The sequence below is a fragment of the Pantherophis guttatus genome, chromosome 1 (genome assembly GCF_059756535.1).
Source record: "Pantherophis guttatus breed Tessera chromosome 1, ASM5975653v1, whole genome shotgun sequence".
In the NCBI taxonomy this organism is placed as follows: domain Eukaryota; kingdom Metazoa; phylum Chordata; class Lepidosauria; order Squamata; family Colubridae; genus Pantherophis; species Pantherophis guttatus.
In genome coordinates this window covers 71083746-71107849 of record NC_142063.1, presented here as the reverse complement: position 1 = coordinate 71107849, position 24104 = coordinate 71083746, and the positions used below count along the sequence as shown (strand labels likewise).

At 46.0% G+C, this 24104-nt stretch overlaps 1 protein-coding gene across 10 annotated transcripts in view; it reads right to left on the bottom strand.

Moving 5' to 3' along the window:
* The window catches only part of DPF3 (double PHD fingers 3), a 238132-nt gene extending 220181 nt beyond the window's left edge, over window positions 1–17951 (bottom strand). For 5 of the 10 annotated variants that reach the window (XR_015731348.1, XR_015731346.1, XR_015731350.1 and 2 more), the window contains exon 1: window positions 17131–17951. Coding sequence is in view for 4 of the 10 variants with exons in the window: in XM_034417697.3 (XP_034273588.1) it covers window positions 17131–17162 (32 nt within the window). In the remaining 6 variants the exon portion in view is untranslated. Of the gene's footprint in view, window positions 1–15788; window positions 16725–17130 lie in introns of those variants that run through there. The other 5 variants (XR_009621422.2, XR_015731343.1, XM_060687505.2 and 2 more) reach the window with 3 other exon arrangements.
* Window positions 17952–24104: the final 6153 nt, after the last annotated feature.

The window sequence follows — 24104 nt, the reverse complement described above, 5'->3', positions numbered from 1 at the left end:
ATGCTTCTTAAATTACACATTACAGCAGGGGTGAAATCTAAAATTTGTTACTACAGGTTCTGTGGACGTGGCTTGGTGGGGGGAGGAATGTGACTAGGTGGGCATGGCCAACTTTTTTTTTTTAACTTTTAAAAGCATTCTTTCTACAATCTTAAGAGATTGTAGAAAAAAATGCTTTTAGAAGCCTCTGACGATCAGGCAACTCAGCTGGGATCACCAAAGGCTTTTAAAGGCATTTTAAAGGCATTTTTTTTTCTCTACAATCTCTTCGGCTGAGCCGCATGATCATCAGAGGCTTTTTTTTTTTTTACTTTTAAAAGCATTTTTTTCGGCTGAAGAGGTTGTAAAAAAAATGCTTTTAAAAGTAAAAAAAACAGCCTCTGATGATCGTGCGGCTCAGCTGGGCATGAGGGAGGCGCAGGGATTTTTGCTACTAGTTCTCCAAACCACCCGCCGCCATCGCTACCGGATCGGGTGATCCGGTCCGAACCGGTAGCATTTCACCCCTGCATTACAGGTAGTCTTCGACTTACAACCACAATGGAGCCCAAAAAATCTTTTAAGTGAAACATTTGTTAAGTGAGTTTTGCCCCATTTTACCACTTTTCTTGCCACAGTGGTTAAGTGAATCGCTGCGGTTAGTAACCTGGTTGTTAAGTGAACCTGGCTTCCCCATTGACTTTGCTTGTCCGAAGGTCACAAAAGGGGATCAGGTGACCTTGGGACAGAGCAACCGTCATAAACATGAACCATTTGCTAAGCCATCTGAATTTTGATCATGTGACCTTGGAGATGCTGCAGAGGTCGTAACCGTGAAACAGAGTCATAAGTCACATTTTTTCAGAGCCGTTGTAACAGTCATTAAATGAACTGTTGTAAGTAGAGGACACTTTTTTACAGGAGGGTAAAAGAAAACTTCTTTTAGCTGGTATAATTTTAGGTAGTCTCACCATTCTTCACTAGAACAGCACCATTGGAATTACAGCCTAGCTAGAGTAATTAAGAATATACATTGCATCCATAGGAACCAGCCAGTCTAGTCAGATATTGCATTGAACTGCAAACATATGGAAGAATATAGACTTCAGCTCACATACTCTGGAATCATCCCACTGCAACTATGGAACTATTTAGGAATAAGTTAATTAAGGAGCAGAGCCAAAATGGAATAAACTACTGCTATGGGGCAGGTAAAGCCAGCCAGGTCCCATGTATGTTAATTCAAAATACATTCAATAAGATTTTATGTTCTATTGGGATAAGGATTATTTCTTAAAGGAAAATAGAATGGTTAACAAAGACAGACTGAAATCATATATCATATTAAGACGTGGTTTGTTCAACAGTTTGCTGAGTTCATACAGCATGCTAAACTAAAATTACAGGAACAAACCACATTATGGTTTTATACACTGTGTAAATCCAACCACAGAGAATTGCTGGGATGATTTTGGCTCAGCTGATTAATAACAGTCTTAGCAATGTAATTTCTCAAGAGACCATTGCCATTCATCACCAAGAACAAGTCTGCAATATGGAAAAACCACTTCACCTTCTAAATGTTGTACTTCCATCCATTGAAATTGATAGAACAAGCTAGTTCAAGCTAATTTAACTCGGTATCAGGGGACAATTCTTTGTGGATTTCGGCTAAAAAAAAAAAGAAGACTAATGCTAGAATCCATTAAACAGAATCTGGTAAGCATTCTTCAAATTATGCTCCATTACTGTGAAATGGGTGCCTTGCTATGGAATTTACAAATATGCATAAAATGATTTGGTCATTCTTGTGTCCTTTGAACCTTATCCTCCTCCAATCCTGCTAATTGCTGGGAAAAGGGAAGGAATAAGTTCCAGAATTACAGGATATGTGAAACCCATTTTTCACTGTAACCACTGTATGATACTTCATCCATCCATATAACTTCAAGGACAATGAAAGATCTGAATGTGAAGAAAACAAATTTATGAAACATTATAGTAACCATTCATGCTGGAGTCTATTTATTTATTTATTTATTTATTTATTTATTTATTTATTTATTTACTTACTTACTTACTTACTTACTTACTTACTTATTTATTTATTTATTTATTTATTTATTTATTTATTTATTTATTTATTTGTCTCATTTTTATGCCGCCCAAATCCCGAGGGACTCTGGGCAGCTAACAACAAAGAATAAAACAATGCAAACAATATCCCATACAAAAGTTTTAAAAGAAAACATTAAAACCCATACATTCCAATTCGTGGCCAGGTCTCGCAAGATCACCCTAGCGAGATCAACAGCCCCAGGCCTGCCAGAAGAGCCAGGTCTTCACTGCTTTCCGGAAGGCCAGTAGGGTGGGGGCAGTCCGGACCTCGGGGGTAATTGGTTCCAGAGAGCCGGGGCAGCCACAGAGAAGGCCCTCCCCTGCGGGCCCGCCAGCCGACATTGTTTAGCTGACAGGACCTGGAGGACACCGACTCTGTGGGACTCTGTCCTTCATCCAATCCACATAAAGCATGATAACCTAGAACAGTGATGGCTAACCTTTTTGCCGTCACGTGCCAAAAGCAGGGGGAGTGCGGGGGTGGCAATCGTGCATGTGAGTGCCCACAGCCATACTTCAATGCACCCCGCGTGAACCCTCCTGCAGTCCCCCCACTTTTGGCACGCAATGGCTTGGTGGGCCTGGTAGGCCCATTTTTCACCCTCCCCAGACTCCAGAGGCTTTCTAGGAGCCTGGAGAAGGTAAAAACAGCCTTCCCCAACCCCCAGAGGTCCTCTGGAGGCAAGAAACGGCCCATTTTCCGAGTTCCAGTGGGCCTGGAAGACCTGAAAATCAGGTGGCCAGTGCACGCAAATGAACTGGAGATGAGCTAGGGCAACGCTTGCATGCCCACAGATATGGCTCCACGTGCCACCATAGGTTCGCCAACATGGACCTAGAACCTCTGGTTCTCCAGGCTCGGCAACATGACAGTATTTCCCTAGATCACACTAGATCACAGCATTCTCCTTCAGTTCATGTTCGATGTCCATCGGCCCTTCACATATGCAGCTATATTTATCTAATACTTCCCCAGAAAGTTAAAGCTATAAGGAGTGTAGACTTTCATTGATTATGAGGATTTGGGTCCTGAAGCAGATCATAACTACCACAGGTTAATGCTATTTGATTTCTGCTCCAGTTAGTGTAGCTTTGACACGGGGTGAAATGCTGCCGGCTCTATCTGGCTCGTGGGAGCCAGTAGCACTGCCAGCGGGTAGTTCGGAGAACCGGTAGCACCGGCGGCAGGAGGCTCCACCACCAAGTCATCATCAAGTCTCGGTTTTGACCATCTGCGCATGCACAGAAGGCTTTGCACATGCGCAGATCAGAGGTGGGTTTCAGCAGGTTCTGACAGTTCTGGAGAACCGGTAGCTGAAATTTTGAGTAGTTCGGAGAACCGGTAGTAAAAATTCTGACTGGCCCTGCCCCCATCTATTCTCCGCCTCCCAAGTCCCAGCTGATCAGGAGGAAATGGGTATTTTGCAGTATCCTTCCCCTGAAGTGGGGTGGGAATGAAGATTTTATAGTATTCTTCCCCTGCCACGCCCACCAACCCACTCCCACAGAACCGGTAGTAAAGAAATTGGAAATCCACCACTGGCATAGATGATGGTGTGTGCATAGAGCGAGCACACGAGCGAGGCGAGCACGCACACATCAGCAAACCGGTAGGAAAGGTAAGTACATTTCACCCCTGCTCTGACAGTCTCAAACATGTGGGCTGTTTAGTAACCAAATGCACTTTTCCCACCCTCTCACATACATCCCTGCCATTCATTTTAAAAACCCATGCTAGAATTGCTAACCATGTAATTAGTCTAAGACCGTGATGGCAAACCTATGGCACGGGTGCCACAGGTGGCACACGGAGCCATATCATTCGGCATGCGAGCGCTGCTGTAGCTCAGCTCCAACGCGCAGGCGTGCTCCGGCCAGCTGATTTTTGGGCCTTTCAGTCCCACTGGAAGTTGGGAAATGGGCTGTTTCCGGCCTCTGGAGGGCCTCCGGGGCGTGGGGAAGGCTGGTTTTGCCCTCCCCAGGCTCCTAGAAAGCCTCTGGAGGGTGAAAAACAAGCCTACCGGGCCCACCGGGCCATTACATGCTAAAAACAGGGGGGCACATGGGGGGTTGTGTGCGTGGGGGCAGGGCACATTGAATTATGGGTGTGGGCACACACACGGGCAACCTCCCCATGCTCCCCCTACTTTTGGCACGCGATGGCAAAAGGGTTAGCCATCACTGGTCTAAGATATGTTTACACTCTGAAAAAGAAGAGTATCAGTTTTCTACCGGAAAACCCAGTGTGACAGAAACTTAAGCATCTATCCCCAAAGACAGCATAGTGAATTGGAAAAGTTCAAAAGCCACAGAAGGCTAAAAATTAATTGGAGAGCATCCTAGAAGATGTCTCGCTATCCAGAATACTGAACATAGAACACAGAATAACAGAGTTGGAGGGGACCTTGGAAGTCTTCTAGTCTAACCTCCTGCCCGACCAGGAGACCCTATACCATTTCGGACAAATGATTGTCCAGTCTCTTTTTGAAAGCCTCCAGTGATGGAGCACCCACAACTTCTGAAGGGAAGCTATTCCACTGGTGGATTGCTCTCACCGTTAGGAAATTTCTTCTTAGTTCTAGGTTGCTTCTCTCCTTGGTTAGTTTCCAGCCATTGTTTCTTGTCCTGCCTATTAGTGCTTTGGAAAATAGGTTGACCCCATCATCTTTGTAGGAGCCCCTCAAATATTGGAACACTGCTATCAGGAGTGAAATCCAGCAGGTTCTAACAGGTTCTGGAGAACCGGTAGCAGATATTTTGAGTAGTTCGGAGAACCAGCAAATACCACCTCTGGCTGGCCCCAGAGTGGGGTAGAAATAGAGATTTTGCAATATCCTTCCCCCAGGAGGGGAGGGAATGGAGATTTTGCAGTATCCTTTCCCTGCCACGCCCACCAAGCCACGCCCACAGAACCGGTAGGGAAAAGTTTTGGATTTCACCCCTGGCTGCTATCATGTCTCCCCTAGTCCTTCTTTTCATTAGACTAGAGAAGATTGTGAAAGTTTATTGCAGGGCACAGTTGTGCTTCTCATGTTTTGCTTCAACTGCTGTACATGATGATTCAGCAGCTCCACCGCACCACATCTGTCCATTGTGACACTATGAGTCTGATGGCTATGTTAGAGTCTGGTCCACCACTCCTTGCAGAAAAGTATGCTGACATCAAATGTGCTTCCCCAATTACCAAGCCCTATCCTGCTATACTAATGGAGTTAGCATTTAAGGCTGTCCTCCCTCTTTTGATGCAAGACAAATTAAGTAGAGCAGATTGGTGATATCCCCCAAGTTTTGTTGCTCCTCCTACTGGGCTGGTTCTAGACATTTTGGCACTGTGGGCAAAGTCATATTCTGGTGCTCCCTATGATTATATTTAACTCTCAAGCAGACATTCCGGTTACTGCTTTATTGGGCATAACTTTGGTAAACTAATAGTCAATCTCTCAGTACATTTTGTTTTGCTTCAGCAATATCTTCAGTTTCCTCAGGCCCACAGTTGTACTTTCTTTTTTTGTGATTTGTAAGGTCTGGTTACTATCACTCATCACCTTTGTGGGCAACGAGAAGAGACTCAACTTTTATACTCATATTGTATATTTTGGAAGTCTGTTCAGGGTTGGAGCCCCCTATAATTCGGTACCCTAGGTGACCGCTTTGGGTTCCTAGAACCTTGAAGCAGCTGACTCCTGCCAAACATCACCTGCTGATTGGGGGCGGGGGGGCGGGGAAACACCCAATCATTTTTCCCGATGTTGAATGGGCAAGTATAGGCAGGTGCTTGGGAATGACCTGTTCATTATTTATTTGTTTAATTTATGTGCCACCCATCTTGTCAGAGAGGACTCTGGGCAGCTTACAAGTATTAGAACTATTATTTTTTTATTATTGTTTATAAATAACAACAACAATAAATTCTGTTTAGCCACCTATCGAGTTGCCTGACCAACTGGTTAGAGGCACAGAGGTGACAGGTCAGTCAGGCCACTTCTGAACTACCTCACTCACTCTGAAAGACCAGAGACAAGTAGGGTGAAGTGGGAAAGAGCAATCATTAGATAGAGCCGAGGTGGCGCAGTGGTTAGGGTGCAGTACTGCAGCTACTTCAGCTGACTGCTAGTTCAGCAGATCAGCGGATCAAATCTCACTGGCTCAAGGTTGACTCAGCCTTCCATCCTTCCGAGATGGGTAAAATGAGGACCCAGATTGTTGGGCAATATGCTATTTAGTATACTGTCTTTGGTGTAAGCCACCCAGAGTCCTCGGAGAATGGGAGGCATAGAAATATGAATAATAAAATAAATAAATTAACAAGCGAGCTCCACCCTCAGCTGTGCCTTCAAGGGAATGGCAAGGACAGCTGCTAATCTTATTCAGTCCTTGTGGGCAGCATCATCTCGAACTGGGTCATGGATGTCCCATGGAGCTGGAACGAGGTAGTCAAAAAGGCACTGCCCAATCACCACCATCAAAGTAACAAAACAGTAAAAACCTGTTTTTGACACAGCCGTGGAAAAGCTATTGTGCACTCAGTGATGACAGAGGTGGCAGTGGGCTGTTCTTTGCCAACTGAAGATTGACCAGTCGTGCAGCACAGGGCTAACTCTTTCACTCCAGAGAAAATTGTCCTGTATTTTGAAACACAGAACTTGTGCTCTTTCAAAACTCATGCCTATACAACAAGTTTTATAAGGGACTCCGTGTTCCCGATAAGCCTCTCAAAGGACACTCAGGACAGATGTCTTTGTGGAAACCAGGTATGAAATTGCTTTCCTGCAGCACGAGCCAACACGGCCATGAAACATAGCCTCACGACCAGAGGGAAGGAGCTAGGCCTGTCAAGCCTAGATCAGCCAAGAAGAGCTAGACACAATCCCCCCTCCCCCATCAGCAACCACACAGCAAATACGGCGATGAATAAATAAAGAAGTAACTGCAAAGGAAGGAGAGGAAAATGGTATTTTTAAAACTGGAGCACCTAGTGACAACTTTAACTTGCTTCAGGTGTGAGAGGCAAAGGCAGCATCGTGAGAATGTGGTATTTAGAAAACCCACCACTGTATTTATGATGCAGTTAAAAGGATGCAAGGAGGAGTCCCAATGCTACCCATTATTCTGCCTCCAGTTCAAATATTTTCCTTTCATTAAAGCTGATCCTGCAAGCTCCTTGTTACAATGGCATAAAAAGGTCATGTTTGCAGGAGACAGCTGAATTGGTAATTTCTTCAACCAGCCAACTGCTTGTCCTCCATGTGGCAGCAGACTCCACCCAGGGTGATCGCATCCGTCTTGTGTCAGCCATTATTCAGTTCTTCTAGCCCTTTTCACAAAAGGGAAACACCATAAGATGAATCCGCTTTCTATTCCTTTTTCCCATCCACTCTCACTCTTACACTTACAGAATGGGGAGAAATAAAAGAGAGATAGAAGTAGAATTCACAAGAAAACTCTTATTTACTAGAGCAGGGGTCAGCACCCCGAGGCTCTGGAGCCGCATGTGGCTCTTTCATCCCTCTGCTGCGGCTCCCTGTCACTCAAAATATGGGTCACAACCATCAATGTGCGACACCCGCTGGCACGCGATTTATTGAGCTTTTCAACCCCAACCATGGATAAATCCAAGAAAAGAAAAGTTTCTGGAGAAAACAGAAGGTTTAATTCAACTACATAGGCTAGTTTTGTGGCCGCTCAAGAAATAGTCAGGCACGGGAAGGGTTTTGTGGCTCCCGGTGTTTTCTTTTCTGTGGGAAATGGGTCCAAATGACTCTTTGAGTGTTTAAGGTTGCAGAGCCCTGTACCAGAGCCTCTTTAGATTTCATCTCTGTAAATGTTTCAGGAAGCACAGTTAACATTCTTGTGAATAATCCATACCATACATTTGATCAGAAGATGTTAATTTAGCCCTAAATAATTATCAGGATCACTGGTATGGGTCAAGTGAGTTAGTGTGTGCTTGCACAACACATGTTGACCCCAGCATATCAGGCAAAGGTTACCAAGTGGCTTTTATTACTTTCTTGAACTGGCATCCCATATAATACTAATGTACAAAATCTAAGATGTATTCGTTATTTGAAGACTATATATTCTATTTCATATACAGAAGATTGATGGGAGGATGAGGAATCACAACAAAGCCTATCTCAGAATTTATAATGCCTATATAAATATGCTAAGGTAAACGTAAAGGTTCTCCTTGCAGAAATGTGCTAGTTGTTCCCGACTCTAGGGAGCGGTGCTCATCTCCATTTCTAAGCCGAGGAGCCAGTGCTGTCCCAAGATGTCTCCGTGGTCATGTGGACGGCATGACTAAATGCCGAAGGCGCACCAAGCGCTGTTACCTTCCCACCAAAGGAAGGCTATTTTTCTACTTGCATTTTTTACGTGCTTTCGAACTGCTAGGCTGGCAGATGCTGGGATAAGTAATCATGCCCAATTATTGATTCATATCCATTTCTGTGGCCATTGTTTTACAATGCTGCAAAACAAAAGAAGTCATTTCCAGGCTGGAAACTCTTATCTATATTTACTGAGACAAACTCAGGGCATCCTTAGTTTTGGGGGAAGATCAAGATGGCAGATACAATCAAGTGATCAAAGCTTTTTGGATGGGCATCATGTGCACAGTGGGTGTACAGAACAGGATGGGGCTTCAATTGCACAGCTGTCTCTACCTTCTCTACAGAGGTGAAATCCAGCAGGTTCTGACAGGTTCTGGAGAACTGGTAGCAGAAATTTTGAGTAGTTCGGAGAACCGGCAAAAACTACCTCTAGCTGGCCCCAAAGTGGGGAGAGAATGGAGATTTTGCAATATCCTTCCCCCAGGAGTGGGGAGGGAATGGGGATTTTGTAGTATCCTTCCCCTGGAGTGGGGTGGGAATGGAGATTTTGCAGTATCCTTCCCCTGGAGTGGGGAGGGAATGGGGACTTTGTAGTATCCTTCCCGTGGAGTGGGGTGGGAATGGAGATTTTGTAGTATCCTTTCCTTGGAGTGGGGTGGGAATGGAGATTTTGCAGTATCCTTCCTTTGCCACGCCCACCAAACCACGCCACAGAACCGGTTGTAAAAAAAATTTGGATTTCAACACTGCTTCTCTACCTTCTGCTCTTCGGACATTCTTCCAATTCTCTGGGATTGCCTACAGAGAATTGGCTACTGTACCTTCAGGAATTGCTTAACAGAGACTAATGTAAGAACTGGACCTGTTCCCAGGATACAAACAAAATGATAGACCACATTTCAACAGCTAATTTCTGATTTTAAAATATTAAAAATGGATAGCATCCCTTACTCTTTCCTCTATCCGTGCCTATAACTGTCCTTAGTCCCATACCATTGCTTCAATTTTTGAGGTGCTACTTTTACTTGGATGGACTCGCGTCCTCCATATGCTGTCACATGATTGTGACAATGTATTGGTATCTAACACCAAACCCCCAAAACAACCTGCCTCCTTGTCTTAAGCCTGGAGAGTTGAATTTTTGTATATTGAACAGTTGCTTGCATGGTGCCAGAGTTTTGAACCAGAAAGTGGATGGGTATTAAAAAGTTTTGCAGGATCCCATCTGGGTCAATCACTGGGCCAGAAGTTTAATCTTTTGAGCTTTCGGACTTGTGCTGGAGCCTATCCACAGACACTCTGCTAGAGACACATTCTCTCCAGCACAAGTCCGAAAACTCAGAAGATTAAACCTCTGACCCCGGTGACCGATCCATATTAGATCCTGCAACGTTAACCTGGGACATGTATTTTCACCTTCATTTGTATTTCAGCATACTTCAGATTTAGATCAAGGCAACGTGGTGCATCAGGAACCCTTCAAAGGCTGTGGCAGGCCCTAAAGACCAATTCAAATATTCAGAGCCTTCCCAGTGCAAAGGTCCTCCTGGTGCTTTCCAGACTCCCTGTACTCTGTGCTTCTATGTCTGCCTTTGGTTGATATTCTTTGCTTTCAGGCTTATGGCAGCTTTTCCCCTTCCCTTTCCCTGTTCATGATTGCCCACTTTCTCAAGTGCCGGGGAGGTATATTTGCACACAACCAGATAAAGGTAGCTAAATGTGCATGGAGATTCTCAGTCATCCAGATCATGGTTGTCCCAAAGAGGCTTTTTTTCAAGAGGCAACTGGGTTTTCTGGTTTTTCTTTGAAGATGTTTCGTTTCTCATCCAAGAAGCTTCTTCAGCTCGGAACTAAAGAAGCTTCTTGGGTGAGAAGCAAAACGTCTTCAAAGAAAAACCAGAAAAACCAGTTGCCTCTTGAAAAAGCACCTTTGGGACAGGTAAAGGTAGGTTTGTAAGCTATGTAATCCATTATATACAGGTAGTCCTCAGTTTACAACAATTCATTTAGTGACCATCCAAAGATACAATGGCACTGAACAAAGTGGCTTATGACCATGTTTCACACGTATAACCATTGCAGCATCCCTGTGATCACATGATTTACATTCGTATGATTGACAACTGGTTCATATTTATGACGGTTGCAGTCTCCCGGGGTCATGCAATCCCCTTATGCGACCTTCTGACAAGCAAAGTCAATGGGGGAGCCATATTCACTTAACAACCATGTTACTAATTTAACAACTGCAGTGGTTCACTTAACAAATGTAATGAGGAAAATCCTAGAATGGGGCAAAACTCACTCAACAAAATTCTCACTCAACAACATAATTTTGGGGCTCAATTCTGGTCATACGTTGAGGATTACCTATACTGGGTTTACAGCTGAGGGACAGCTTGAGAAGTCAGAATGTGTTGGGGGACCAGGGAAGCAACTGGAGATAAAATAGGAGGAATTTCCTGGAAATACCAGCATTTCTCACTTCAACTCTTTGTTTCAGACTTCCTTTGTATAGGCGTTTATTTAATACGCACACATATTGTGTTGGGTGGGGGAGGGGAGTAACTGCCCCCTCAATTCTTTGTTTGTTGGGCCTTATGCAACCAAAATGCAAGAAGGATGTAAAAAGAGGGGGGGTTGGGGGTTGGGAGCCTCCCAAGGTTTACAAAAGTACACAACTAACTTGAGAAACATCTCTTGGAGGAACTCCAAAAAGAGCTCCTGGAGGACTGAACATATTTATTGGCCACAAAATACTGCTGGGAGGAAACATTGGGGGTGGGGGGAAGAGGTTGAAAGATGGATGGCAAGTCTTGGAATCCTGAGTATTTCACATTATACATTATAACCACTTCACAAACCCTTCAGAAGACTCAAGGAACATCCGGATTTGCTGAAGAGCAAGAAAGCTTTGGAGAGGGGGAAAAAAACCCTGTCCTATTGGGAGGGATTGATAATCAAGGACTCATGAAGACTGAACCAGAGTAGAAGAACTGAGGGCAGTGGAGAGGGTGGGGGAGGATGTCAGGGATGTCCACAAAAATGTAGTCAGAATCCAGATGGTGTCCACAACAGTGCAATCAAAGCTCCATGATGCACATAACAACACACGAAGCTCTGATCACACGTTTGTGGCCACGTTAAGGACATTTTTTTTAACCACACCTTGTAGATGCCAGGAGTGCAAAACTAGAGAAGAAAGAAAACTCAAGCTGGTTACAGGTGGATGACAGCATATTCCATGAAGTTCTGAGAATGAGGCAAGTCCACTGTACAATATAAATAAATCATTAGGGAGGTGCTTTAGTTGGCTTTCCCAGCATTTTGTTGGTGTGCATATTTTCCTCCAGAAAATATTGTAAGACCTGGCCTAAACCAATAACCAAGCACTCATAAAAAATCTAAAAATTCAAAACAGTGGAGTGAGCCAAGATGATCCCCACCCCACCCCAAGCCTTGCAGGTCAGGATCCACATCAGGCAAGAGGCACCGATGAGTGGGAATCCAATGTAGGAAGTGGGTCTAGCAGTACTAAAATATTTGTCCTGGAAGCTAATATTTAAAGTGGTCTTCACCCCTCACATCCTGGACATAAACTGTTTCAATTCCTACCCTCAAAACGATGCTATAGAGCACTGCACACCAGAACAACTAGACACAAGAACAGTTTTTTCCCCCGAACACCATCACTCTGCTAAACAAATAATTCCCTCAACACTGTCAAGTTATTTACTAAGTCTGCACTACTATTCATCTTCTCATCGTTCCTATCACCCATCTCCTCCCACTTATGACTGTATGACTATAACCGTGTTGCTTGGTATCCTTACAATTTATATTGATATTGTTTCCTGATTGCTTATTTGTAACCTATGACTATCATTAAGTGTTGTACCTTATGATTCTTGATGAACATATCTTTTCTTTTATGTACACTGAGAGCATATGCACCAAGACAAATTCCTTGTGTGTCCAATCACACTTGGCTATTCTATTCTATTCTATTCTATTCTATTCTATTCTATTCTATTCTATTCTATTCTATTCTATTCTATTCTGGTCTGGTCTGGTCTGGTCTGGTCTGGTCTGGTCTGGTCTGGTCTGGTCTGGTTTATTCTATTCTATTCTATTCTATTCTATTCTATTCTATTCTATTCTATTCTATTCTATTCTATTCTATTCTATTGCTCATGGGTTGTATTGGAGCAACTCCCAGAATTGCCAGCCAGGAGGTATGGAATGGATTTAAGGCAGGAATACATGTCAAAGTGTATACAAAGGACAGGGTTTGGGAAAGGTACAGGACACACAGGCATGCCTTGCAGGAGATGGAAAGAACTGGTGCCTTAGAGGAGCAAAGCTCTCCCTTGTTTGTGGCTGTTTCAGATTGTTTTGGTACAAGTTTTGTCCTTTAATCATCAAACCCAACTGGGAGGTGGGAGTGTGGAGGAAAAGATGGGCAAAGAAAAGGGAAGATGTATATGGAAAAGGGAGAGAGTGGGGGGGAAGGAGGGGGAGAGGGAGGGAGGGAGGGAGGGAGAGAGAGAAGTATGTCATAGATTATAGTCTTCCCGCAACTAAAGAAGTAAGTTTGGAAAGCGCTTTCTATTCTGGGAGCGGGGCATGCTAATTTGAAAGAAACATACATTTACTCCCTGGCCCCTCGGTGCATGATCTTGATCGATTCAGCCCTCTCCTGCTTTTCCCTTTAACACCGTTGTGGGCAAGGTGGTCTTTCCTTCCACGGCAGAAACAAGACAATGCGCGCTCTTCCTGCATCCCTGGCTGATTTCGAAAGGAAAGGAGAGATAGAACGAAGCGCCGCGGGGAGAGATCCCCGAACGATCCTGCCGGGCTGCTGTAAGAAGGCGGCGAATCGGGGGAAATTTAACAAAGGAGCCGTTGCCTGGGATCTGGCACTCCAAAGTATTTCTTCTGAATATTCCGGGAGGCTGGAAACGAAGCGGTCCCCAAAGGGATTCGTCGGGGGAATTGAGGGGCTCCTATCGCAAGCGCCGGAATTAAAAGGGGTCTTGTGTAGTGAAAGGAAGCGGCCAAAGACAGCCAAGACACAAAGAGTTTGGAGAGATCACCTGATTTAGCAGGTCTAGAAAGCGATGCCCACTTCGCTGATCTTCAAACCCGGCGGGGGGGAACCTTTGTGCCAGTTTCTGGAAAGTCTGGCGGGGGTGGGGGCGGAGGGAGGGAGGGAGGGAGCGCAATCTTTTTAGATGATGCTTTGAAGACGGAATAAAAATGCAGAGGGAGCAAATGCAAATGTCATTCGGCCCGCTTTCATTGTCAAGAAGGACACACGGGGCTGAAACGCTGCGCGCCATATCGCCCCCTCCCCTCCCTTTTCTTCAACCCCCACCCCCCACCCCATTATTATATATGCCTGCGCCGATTTTGCTATCATTGACCCTCGGGACGAATTTCAATTCTTTTTTTCCCGATCACCAACTTTTGAAAAGCAATGCTCTTTAAAATAAACCAACAACTTGCGAATTGACAGATGGCCAGCAACATTACTTTAAAAAAAGAAAAAAGAAAAAGAAGCGCATTTGCCATGCTTGGTATCTATTGTTTCCTCTCCTCTCTGCCCAGTCAGACGGGGGTGGGGGTAGGGGTGGGGGAGAAAGAGAGAGAGAGAGAGAAGAGAGAGAGCTAATTATATTAAAAGCCTGCCTTGGCTCCTGAAAGATTTCAGGGGCAAGAACTCTGGGCCACAAGACGAATGGAGCTCCAGAGCCTCGGCCCGGCCGGGTGAAAAAGTCGGGAATGATTGATGCGGAACGGCCTTGCTGCAAATAAATTTAATGATGTAGCGTTAAGAGGGCAGCAGCTTCTCTCCAGACCCCGGCTCTTTTTGTCTGTCTCCACCCGCGCCACACTGGTTAAACCCTCGGCGGCTCCAATAGATACACGCTTCATTTGCACCTGTGATGTAAGCAAGAATCGATTCCGGATCCTCCCCCTCCTCCATCTCACTCCAAAAATATTGCCCTTCCTTGGAGGAAAACTCAAACGCAAGTGACTTTCCCCGAAGAAACTCCACTCCGCCTCTCATTTGTCTCGGCGAGGTGTAGAGAGATCCCTCAAGTTATGTTCATCCCCCGAGTGTTGTGGCCGGCAAGGTAGCGGGGCTTTCGCGTGAACCCGCCCTCCCGATCGGAGCTGTCTGCCCGGCCGTTGGCTGCCAACCAAACCCCCAACGCCTCCTTACCCAGGTGCAGGAGACGGAAAGAAACGGGAGGGGCCGTGGTGATGGGACCGAGTATTTCCCCCCCACCCAGCAGCCCGCCACTACTCGGGAAAAGGGAGGGCCGAGCAGGTCATCCCCAGTAAAGGAAAAGAGAGCTTTCCCCACATCCACCCGGCTTCCCTCGGACATGTCAAACCCACGGGATACCCACAGGATGGGCAATTCCCCCCAAAGCCTGGCAAAGTCCTTGGCGTTCTTTCCTTCAGGGCAATCGGGTGTTGCATACATGTGTCCTGTATCTAATCCACGGAGGTTGCCAGGCTTTGGGTTTCCCACGGAGCTTCCCAGATTGTTCCTCCAGCCTTCTCTTATCTTCAGGTGCGCGGCCAAGGTGCTCTGGATCTCAAAAGCCACGTGCGCCGCCCTGAGCTTCTTAAAGGAAGGGCGCGATCTGGAGACGCCAATTGCAAGCTTTGAAATCGGTGGAGACCGCAGATTCCGGAGGTTCTTTGAACCAACCCTGGCTGCTCACTTGTCCGCCCGGCGCCGCCACACACACACACACACACACACACCACCCCACCCCCTTCCAAGAAAAAGAGTTGACATCCTGAAGAATAAGTAAACGCCTCTTCCTAGATCACGGTTGGAATTTATCAAGGTTTTTCCTCCTATTTTGTCCCAAAACGAGGACGGGTGGGGGGGTTGGGGGGTGGCGAGGTCCCTTCTTTAAATTCTCTGGGCCACTGCCTTGAACCCCCTCACACACACACCCCCACAAACACACACACCCCTCAGCCCCGCGCGCCGCCTTTCCACTGAAAAACCCTCTTCTCTCGCCAGCCGTTGCCCACATCAAGAAGTATGCCTGGAACACCCTTCCCAAGTCTTTGCCAACTCCGGAGGGAAGATTAAAACTGGCAGAAAACTGCAGTCGGAAGCACTCCAAGAAAAGAAATATATGGGCTGTGTATAAGAGCGAGAAGCCGCAACAGCCAAATCCCCGCTGCGCTAAGTGCCCGGCTCAAAACTCCCTTCGCTTGGCTTCTGAGCCCCGCCCCCCCCTCCACCCCCACGAGCAAAACTCCTATGTCAAGGTAGTGGGGGGGAGGGGGAGAGAGAGAGAGAGAGAAAGCGAGAGTGCCTACCCACGCGCGGGAGCGCGCTCGCGCGCGTGCATCCGTCCGCAAGCAGCCGCCTCTGGACCCGTGTGCCAAACCCCACCCTCCGTAATGCTTTGGGGGATTAGCCACCGATGCGTGCCTGCAAGACCACCTGGGAAATCGGGTGGCTCTCTAAAGAAAGACTTTAAGTGCCCACCTTTGATCCCGAAGGGAAGGCGAGCTTTCCCACACACACCCCCCCACCCCCGTCCCTTGGCTGCTTTGGCAACACCTCCCCCCCCCATCACCACCCCGGTCCACCTGCACCTGCGCTGGTTGGAGGACTTCTGGCGAGAAGCCAGAGTTTGCTTTCGGTTGCATCCACCCGCGAGGTCTATATAGAGGTCTATCGAATCTATCCATCCCGGGACTGCTCTCCTAAACAGCCTGCCGAGGGTGGGATCGCCTGACTTAGAAAAGCGAAAAGCGAACGATATGCAAAACAGAGCGCCGGACTTCCTGCGCTTTATTGAAAGCAACCATCCACGGAACCGGAGTTATTCATCTCGGACCACAACTCTCTCTCTCTCTCTCTCTCTTTCTCTCTCTCTCTCTCTCTCTCTTTCTCCTTTTCCTGCTCAATAAATGCTCGATCCGGGCGGGCTGCCCCCTTTTGCCAATATAGAAAGGGAGCCAACAGAAGCCTGGAAAAACAAAACAAAACAAAACAAAACAAAAAACAAAAAACCCCAAACTGCTTTCCTCTCGCGCGTCCAACCCTTTCCAACTACCGGAGCGTTTGCAAAAAAAAAAAAAAAAAAAAAAAAAAAAGCAAAACTCTTAAAACTGCAGTCCGACTGCATGCCAAGACAACCATTATGCACCCAGTTTCCACAATCGATCATTCGCTGCTGGACATCGTGCGGACGGCGCTGGAAGCCAAGCCGGACGCCACGCACAGGACTCTGTCAAGCACGATCACCCACTCCGGAATCCGTAAAAAAAAAAAAAAAAAAAAAAAAAAAACCTGGCCAATTCCAGCAGCCAAGAATCCGGGGGAGGGGGGGAAATAAACTGCAAGCGCTTATCCGTGCCTCCTTAAAGCCCCGAAGTCTTGTGTGGGGTTTTCCCGTCACCACCGAAAAATAAAGTAGAAGGCAAATATATATATATATTCTTATTAATTTCCGAGCGAGAGATTTGTGTGTGTTGCACAAAATGATAATAATAATAATAATGAGGATATTGAAAAGAAAAGAAAAAGGGAGCCGAGATCAGCTGGGAGTGTGGAGACACACCAGCTTCAGTCTGGCAGCGAGCGTCGGAAAGGCGCCCTTTTTTCATATTTAAACCACGCGGAATATGTACATTTTTGATTCCTACTTACGCTTTCAGGGGGTTGTGAATGACAGTCGCCATTTTGCTACAATGTAACAGAATATTGTGTCTCAGAGTTCTAAAGGTTCGCTCAGGGGAAGCGGTTGGCCAATCGGGAAAGTGGATACCGGCCCGCTGTCCAATCAAAGAATACAGGAGGAGCCAGGGTTCTGCTAGTTATTAGGGGAGCTGTCAAAGCCCAGAGGTCACTCCCTTTCTGTGCAACTGTTCAGAGAGCAGGTCTTAAAGAGACAGCGACATAAGCAAAAGGGCAATCGTCACGAAATGTTAGGACAGTTGAACACTTTCTGTAGTCATCTCCGTCTTTGGGTTTTTTTCTTCTGAAAGGACGCACAGAGACGGCTATAAAACCGACTTATTCATTCATGATCTGTTTGACGCTTCTTAGCCCTCACTTTTATCCCCTATACAAGAAATGGGTCCATATCACTTCAGCAGGAAGGGGAGGTGAGGGTGGAATCTCCTTCTGCATACCTAAAGCAAGCTGTTTAGGCAGCATACAGGATTTTAATTATCCCCATTTGGTTCCTTTGATCTACAGCCACTTTCCCTTTAGGTTTCTTGGAACTGCTTGGAATCACTGAGTTTAGGGCAGCACCCTTCCCCCTCCATTCGGAATTTCTGACAGACGTCCAGCCGCTGCAGCCCATGCACTGGTTATATAATGCGCAGTGGTCAAACCGACCGCCTGTTTGTTTCACTCAAAGCGAGTTTATGAAGTGATCATCTTGTTTAACATGTTGAGACTTGACCTCTCTGATCTTTTGACATGAGGAAAGGAAGGGGAAGGAGCATTAACTATATACAGCTCAAAAAAAAAAAAAAATGAACTGCAAGAAAAGAAGTGGAGACCTAACTCCATTTCTGGGGAACACCACCAAAACTCCAAGGTGACTGGAGTTTACCTATAGCTAATTAAACTAGTTCTGTGAATTAATTATTCAGTAGAAGAAGAAGAAAGATTTTGAATGTGCTAAGACTGCAATTAAACTGATTTGAGACTAAACCTATTTAGGCTAGGCTGCAATCCTATGCAACACCGTAAAGTGTCCGTGAGACATACCTTACTGATAGGAAACTTATTGCAATCATGTACTAACTTATGAGAGGGTGATGAATATAATTTGCAACTGAGTAAGCATTCCAACAATTACATCATTAAGAACACACATAAATAAACCTGCTTCCATCACCACCACTCCTTGCAATAATGTTCCATTCTGAATGCCTACGTATCACAGGAAGCTTTATTGCAACAAGTCAATTCATTGGACCACTTAGATCAGTGCTGAATACTCTGATTGGCAGTTGCTCCTCTATGCTGTAACCTATGACAGAGCATATTCCTTGCATTCAAAGGTTTTTCCAGGTCAGTCTCCCTAGATAAAACTGCTGGCTATCTCACCCTTCCACAAGCAAGTGGCTGAGTACTGAACTCTGGATTTGCAGACTAAAGGGCTCTGTGTCCTCCGAAGAGCTTCAAGGCTTCAGATGAAGCATGGATTCTGTTGCTTACTCCCAGGGACACGTTTGGAGACAAAGCATGTGTGTTCTAGAATATGCCATCACTTTATTTGGAGAGAGCCACTTAGCTGAAAGATAACTCATGACGAACAGAGGTGGGTTTCACATAATTTTACCACCGGTTCGCCGCGCACCGAAAATGTGAGTGTGCTTTGCTCGCACATGCGCCTTCCGCAGAGGTGGGTTGCAGCAGGTTCTGACGGAAATTTTGAATAGTTCGGAGAACCGGTAGTAAAAATTCTGACTGGCCCCGCCCCCCCATCTTTTTTTTTTTTTTAATTTGATTTATATGCCGCCCTTCTCCGGAGACTCAGGGAGGCTTACAATGCGTTAAGCAATAGCCTTCACACTTTTGTATATTTATACAAAGTCAGCTTATTGCCCCCACAAACTGGGTCCTCAATTTACCCACCTTAGAAAGGATGGAAGGCTGAGTCAACCTTGAGCCTGCGGAGATTCGAACATGCAATAATTGCAGACAGCTGAATGTTAATAACAGGCTTTTAGTCTGTTGAGCTATCCAGGCTCCTGGATCTATTCTCTGCCTCCCGAGTCCCAGCTGATTGGGAAGAAATGGGGATTTTTCAGTATCCTTCCCTTGGAGTAGGGTGGGAATGGAGATTTTACATTATCCTTCCCCTGCCACGCCCACCAAGCCACGCCCACCAAGCCACAGCCACAGAACCAGTAGTAAAAAGTTTTGAAACCACCACTGGCCTTCCGCATATGCACCCGGCCTTCCACACATCCGCTTTGCTGGTGAGCGTGGCTTGCACGCATGCACGTGGCTCAGAAAACGTGGCTAAATAGGACGGCATAGCACCAGGCTGGTGGGCTGTCCCATCCACAGGTCGCCACTACCAGTTCTCCTGAACCAGGCTAAACCGACTGAATACCACCACTAGTGACAAACTATGTGTACCTCGAATGAATAATGACTTGGCCAGAACCGCTGGAGGCCTATCGTGAAAGACAGTGAATAGTGAGGAGAGAGGGAGGTCATGATGGCTGCTCCCCAACCATCTGCTCCCTAGAGTCCTCCTCTGTGTGTTATGCACTCTGTTTAGTGCTCCCTAAACCTTGGAGTATGGAGGAAGGATGGAGGAAGGATGTTCTTCCATCAGCAAGGATTGAAGTAAGATCCCACCTACTGCTAATCACCTGTGCTTGGATATGTGTAATGGGAAGGTTTTCTTTGTCTCAAGCAACAAAATGTCCTGGCTATTCCTGCCAACTTCTGCAGTTATTGGTTAATAACTGGCAATGAAGCTGCTGCAGATCGCGTCTCCTTCAAGCCCTTGCCCAGGGCAGGAAGCCACGACTGAGCCATTCCATGAAAGCTTCCAGCTCTAATTTGAAAACATCTAGGCCAGGATGGATTGCTCTATTGACAAAGCAGTTCCTTCCTACCATTGGGAAATCCTGCATTATGCTCACCCTGGATTTTCTTCCTTTTAATTTCAACCCCTCGTCCTTGTGCCGTTCTCGGTCTCAATAGAGAAGAGGTCTGCCCCTCTTGCAAATGACAGTCTTTGAGATATTTATAGACATCTATCACATCTCCCCCTAGTCCTCTCTTTTGCAAATTAAACATGCCCAGCAGCTTTAACCATTCCTCATGGGGCTTGGATTTTAAACCCCTTTATCATCCTGGCAGCTCTCTTTTGAATCCACTCCAATTTCCCCATGTCGTTTTAAAGTGCAGCACAAGTGTGGCCTAATTAGCACAATGGCACTGTTGCCTTCTATTACTTGGATGTGATCGGTTAATGCATTGCAAGACTTCATTGGTCATCTGACACCCTTATCTGTTTATGTTTGTGTTATGATTGGTGGCTACTAGTATTCTTAGTTCCTCTTCAATCTGCCTCCAGGGCAGTATCTTACTCATACTTGTCACAGCTGATCATCATCCTGAGCAGTTTGGCCTAAGTTTGGAGTCTGTCAGGTTAATTTCTTACTGCGTTTTGCCCTTTAATCCACCCAGCTTGGTGTCATCTGCAGGTCTCATAAGCAGTTCTTCCATTCCATCCTCTCTGGCAGAGGGTGGCCATTTTCAAAAATGGTGGAAGCACAAGGCTGAGATCAGAAGCCAGGAAGCACCACATAAATTTCCCTCCAGAACAATGCAGAATCATTTACTCTTTGGATATGGATGTTTTGTTGGTTGGAAGTCCACCAGACTTCTCTGGCATTTTACCTCAGATAAATGCTTCAGAGAGCTCAAGGCACGATATCCTATAGCAGTGATGGCTAACCTTTTCGCTGTCGCGTGCCAAAAGTGGGAGGAGCGCAGGGAGTCGCGTGCGCACGTGTCCACACCCATAATTCAATGCACCCCGCGCATGTGCACATGCCCCCCCCACGCTCGCCCCAATTTTGGCACGCAGTGGGCCCGGTAGGCCCATTTTTCGCCCTCCCCAGGCTCCAGAGGCTTTCTTGGAGCCTGGGGAGGGCAAAAACTGCCTTCCCCATCCCCCCCAGATGCCCTCCGGAGGCCGGAAATGGCCCATTTCCCAACTTCCAGAAGGCCTGAAAATCAGCTAGCTGGCATGCACATGTGCTCTGGAGCTGAGCTAGGACAACGCTCGCATGCCCACAGATATGGCTCAGTGGGCCACCTGTGGCACACATGCCATAGGTTCACCATCACGGTCCTATAGCATTTCTTTGGTCTCCAAACTAATCATTATTTCATGATCTGTTCTTGACGGATACACGCGGGTGGGGGGTGGGGGTGGCTCCTGGTAACAGTAGCATTCTTTCCTAGCTGATCACAGACAGCCTGTTCCAATCCTCTGTCCCTATATCCACTTTCCATTTGTTCTGATGAGAATATATTTCCTAGTACAGGTAGTTCTTGACCTATGACCACAATTGAGCCCAAAATTTATGTTGCTAAGCAAGACATTTGTTAAGTGAGTTTTGCCCCATTTTACGACCTTTCTTGCCACATTTCTTAAGTGAATCACTGCAGTTGTTAAATTAGTAACACGGCTGTTAAGTGAGCCGGGTTTCCCCATTGACTTTGATTGTCAGGTCACAAAAGGAGATCACATGACCCCGGGACAGTGCAATTGTCATAAATGTGAGTCAGTTGTCAAGCATCCAAATGTAAATCACATGACCATGGAGATGCTGCAGTGGTCATAAGTATGAAAAACAGTAATAACAATAGCATTTAGACTTATATAATGCTTCATAGTGCTTTACAGCCCTCTCTAAGCAGTTTACAGAGTCAGCATATTGCCCTCAACAATCTGGGTCCTCATTTTACCCACCTCGGAAGGATGGAAGGCTGAGTCAACCTTGAGCCTGATGAGATTTGAACTGCCAAATTGCAGGCAGCCAGCAGTCAGCAGAAGTAGCCTGCAGTATGCATTCTAACCACTGCGCCACCACGGCTCTGGTCATAAGTCACTTTTTTCATTGCTGTTGTATTTTTGAACAGTCACTAAGTGAAATATTGTAAGTCGAGGACTACCTGTATTTTTTCATAGAAAATTCATGCTTCTTGCAGTCATTTGACTTTAGTTTCTTTCACTTTCTTTTTCTTCCTGCCATTTTTTCTAAATTCCATTCTTGAAACTACCAAATAATATTATGTCTCATTCAGTACTCAGAACTTCATAGTACTCTTGCATGCTTCTCTGATTCACAGCCAGTTATCACTGGCTAAGACGCTGAACTTGTTGATTGAAAGGTCAGCAGTTCAGCGGTTCGAATCCCTAGTGCTGCGTAACGGGGTGAGCTCCCGTTACTTGGTCCAGCTTCTGCCAACCTAGCAGTTCGAAAGCACATAAAAAATGCAAGTAGAAAAATAGGGACCACCTTTGGTGGGAAGGCAACAGCGTTCCAGGTGCCTTTGGCGTTTAGTCATGCCGGTCACAGGACCATGGAGATGTCTTCGGACAGCGCTGGCTCTTCGGCTTCGAAACAGAAATGAGCACCGCCCCCTAGAGTCGGGAATGACTAGCACATATGTGCGAGGGGAACCTTTACCTTTAACAAAGAGATGTTTAAACCACATATCTGAGATGGGGGTTTTAACTGATATTCATCAGTCATTATTCTCATTCAGTCTTCAAATCAGTGGTGAAATCCAAATTTTTTTACTCCTGGTTCTGTGGGCGTGGCTTGCTGGGCGTGATAGGGGAAGGACACTGCAAAATCCCCATTCCTTCCCCACTCCAGGAGAAGGATACTGCAAAATCTCCATTCCCACCCCACTCTGGGGCCAGCCAAGAGGTGGTATTTGCCAGTTCTCCAAACTATTCAAAATTTCTGCTACCGGTTCTCCGAACTGCTCAAAATTTCCACTACCGGTTCTCCGGAACCTGTCAGAACCTGCTGGATTTCACCCCTGCTTCAAATGGCCCAGTCATTTTCTGTATCTGCTTGTCTCATTTTCACCCATCCATCCATTCATGTAATTTAGATGAAACGTTTTTGTCCTGAATTGAATCCTTTCAGAAAGTTGCGCAATTTCTCCCCAGATCTGGCTGTTGGATTAACACCGTTCGCTGGAGTATTGCGTACTGTGGTAGCCGAAAACCCACCTTAAGAAATAAGTCGACGTGATTGGAGAAATCCAAGCTGGCTTCTTTATTAAGCTAGCAAAGTTACAGTGATAACTGGTCTCCTAACCCAAGGGCCTCCAACCTTGGCAACTTTAAGCCTGGCGGACTTCAACTTCCAGAATTCCCCAGCCAGCAAAGCCAGGCTTAAAGTTGCCATGGTTGGAGGCCCCTGTCCTAACCCACAGAGCAAAGAGCACAGAGGCTGATCAGAACAGGTTGTACATGAGGCTCACTGAGAATTGAAAGGGGTGCGAGCACCGTTTGATCTTGTTATGAGAAAGAGTTTACAAGTAATACGAAATGCTGGGAGAATCTGGGCGTCCTTCAGTCTGGCACAGCAATATTCTGTAGCGCTAAGCACTTAGCTTAACAATAACACAGATGCCAGGTTCATTGCCATGTGTTGCTATTTTAACAGTTTGACCCTCAACCCACCTCAGGCAGAGAAGCTGTAAAGGCATTTCTTATCTGCACCCTTGAGGAGATTGCAGCTGTAGAGGCATACAGTTTCTAAATCAAAACCATAGAGTGTATAATTCAAGGAGAACATGAAAAAGGGAGCTGGCTTGAAAGGTAGAGAAAAAGCTACAACGGTTAAGGCTGTTGCAGCTGGCCTCGCATTAAGAGGAGCAGAAGACAGGATTTTTTTTTAAATTCAGAGGTTCCACCAATACAAGTCAGTAAACTAATATTAACAAATCGGTGGTGAAATCCAATTTTTTTTTTACTACCGGTTTTGTGGGCGTGGCTTGGTGAGCATTGTGTGGTTTGGTGGGCGTGGCTTGGTGGGCATGGCAGGGGAAGGATACTGCAAAATCTCCATTCCCACCCCACTCTGGGGCCAGCAAGAGGTGGTATT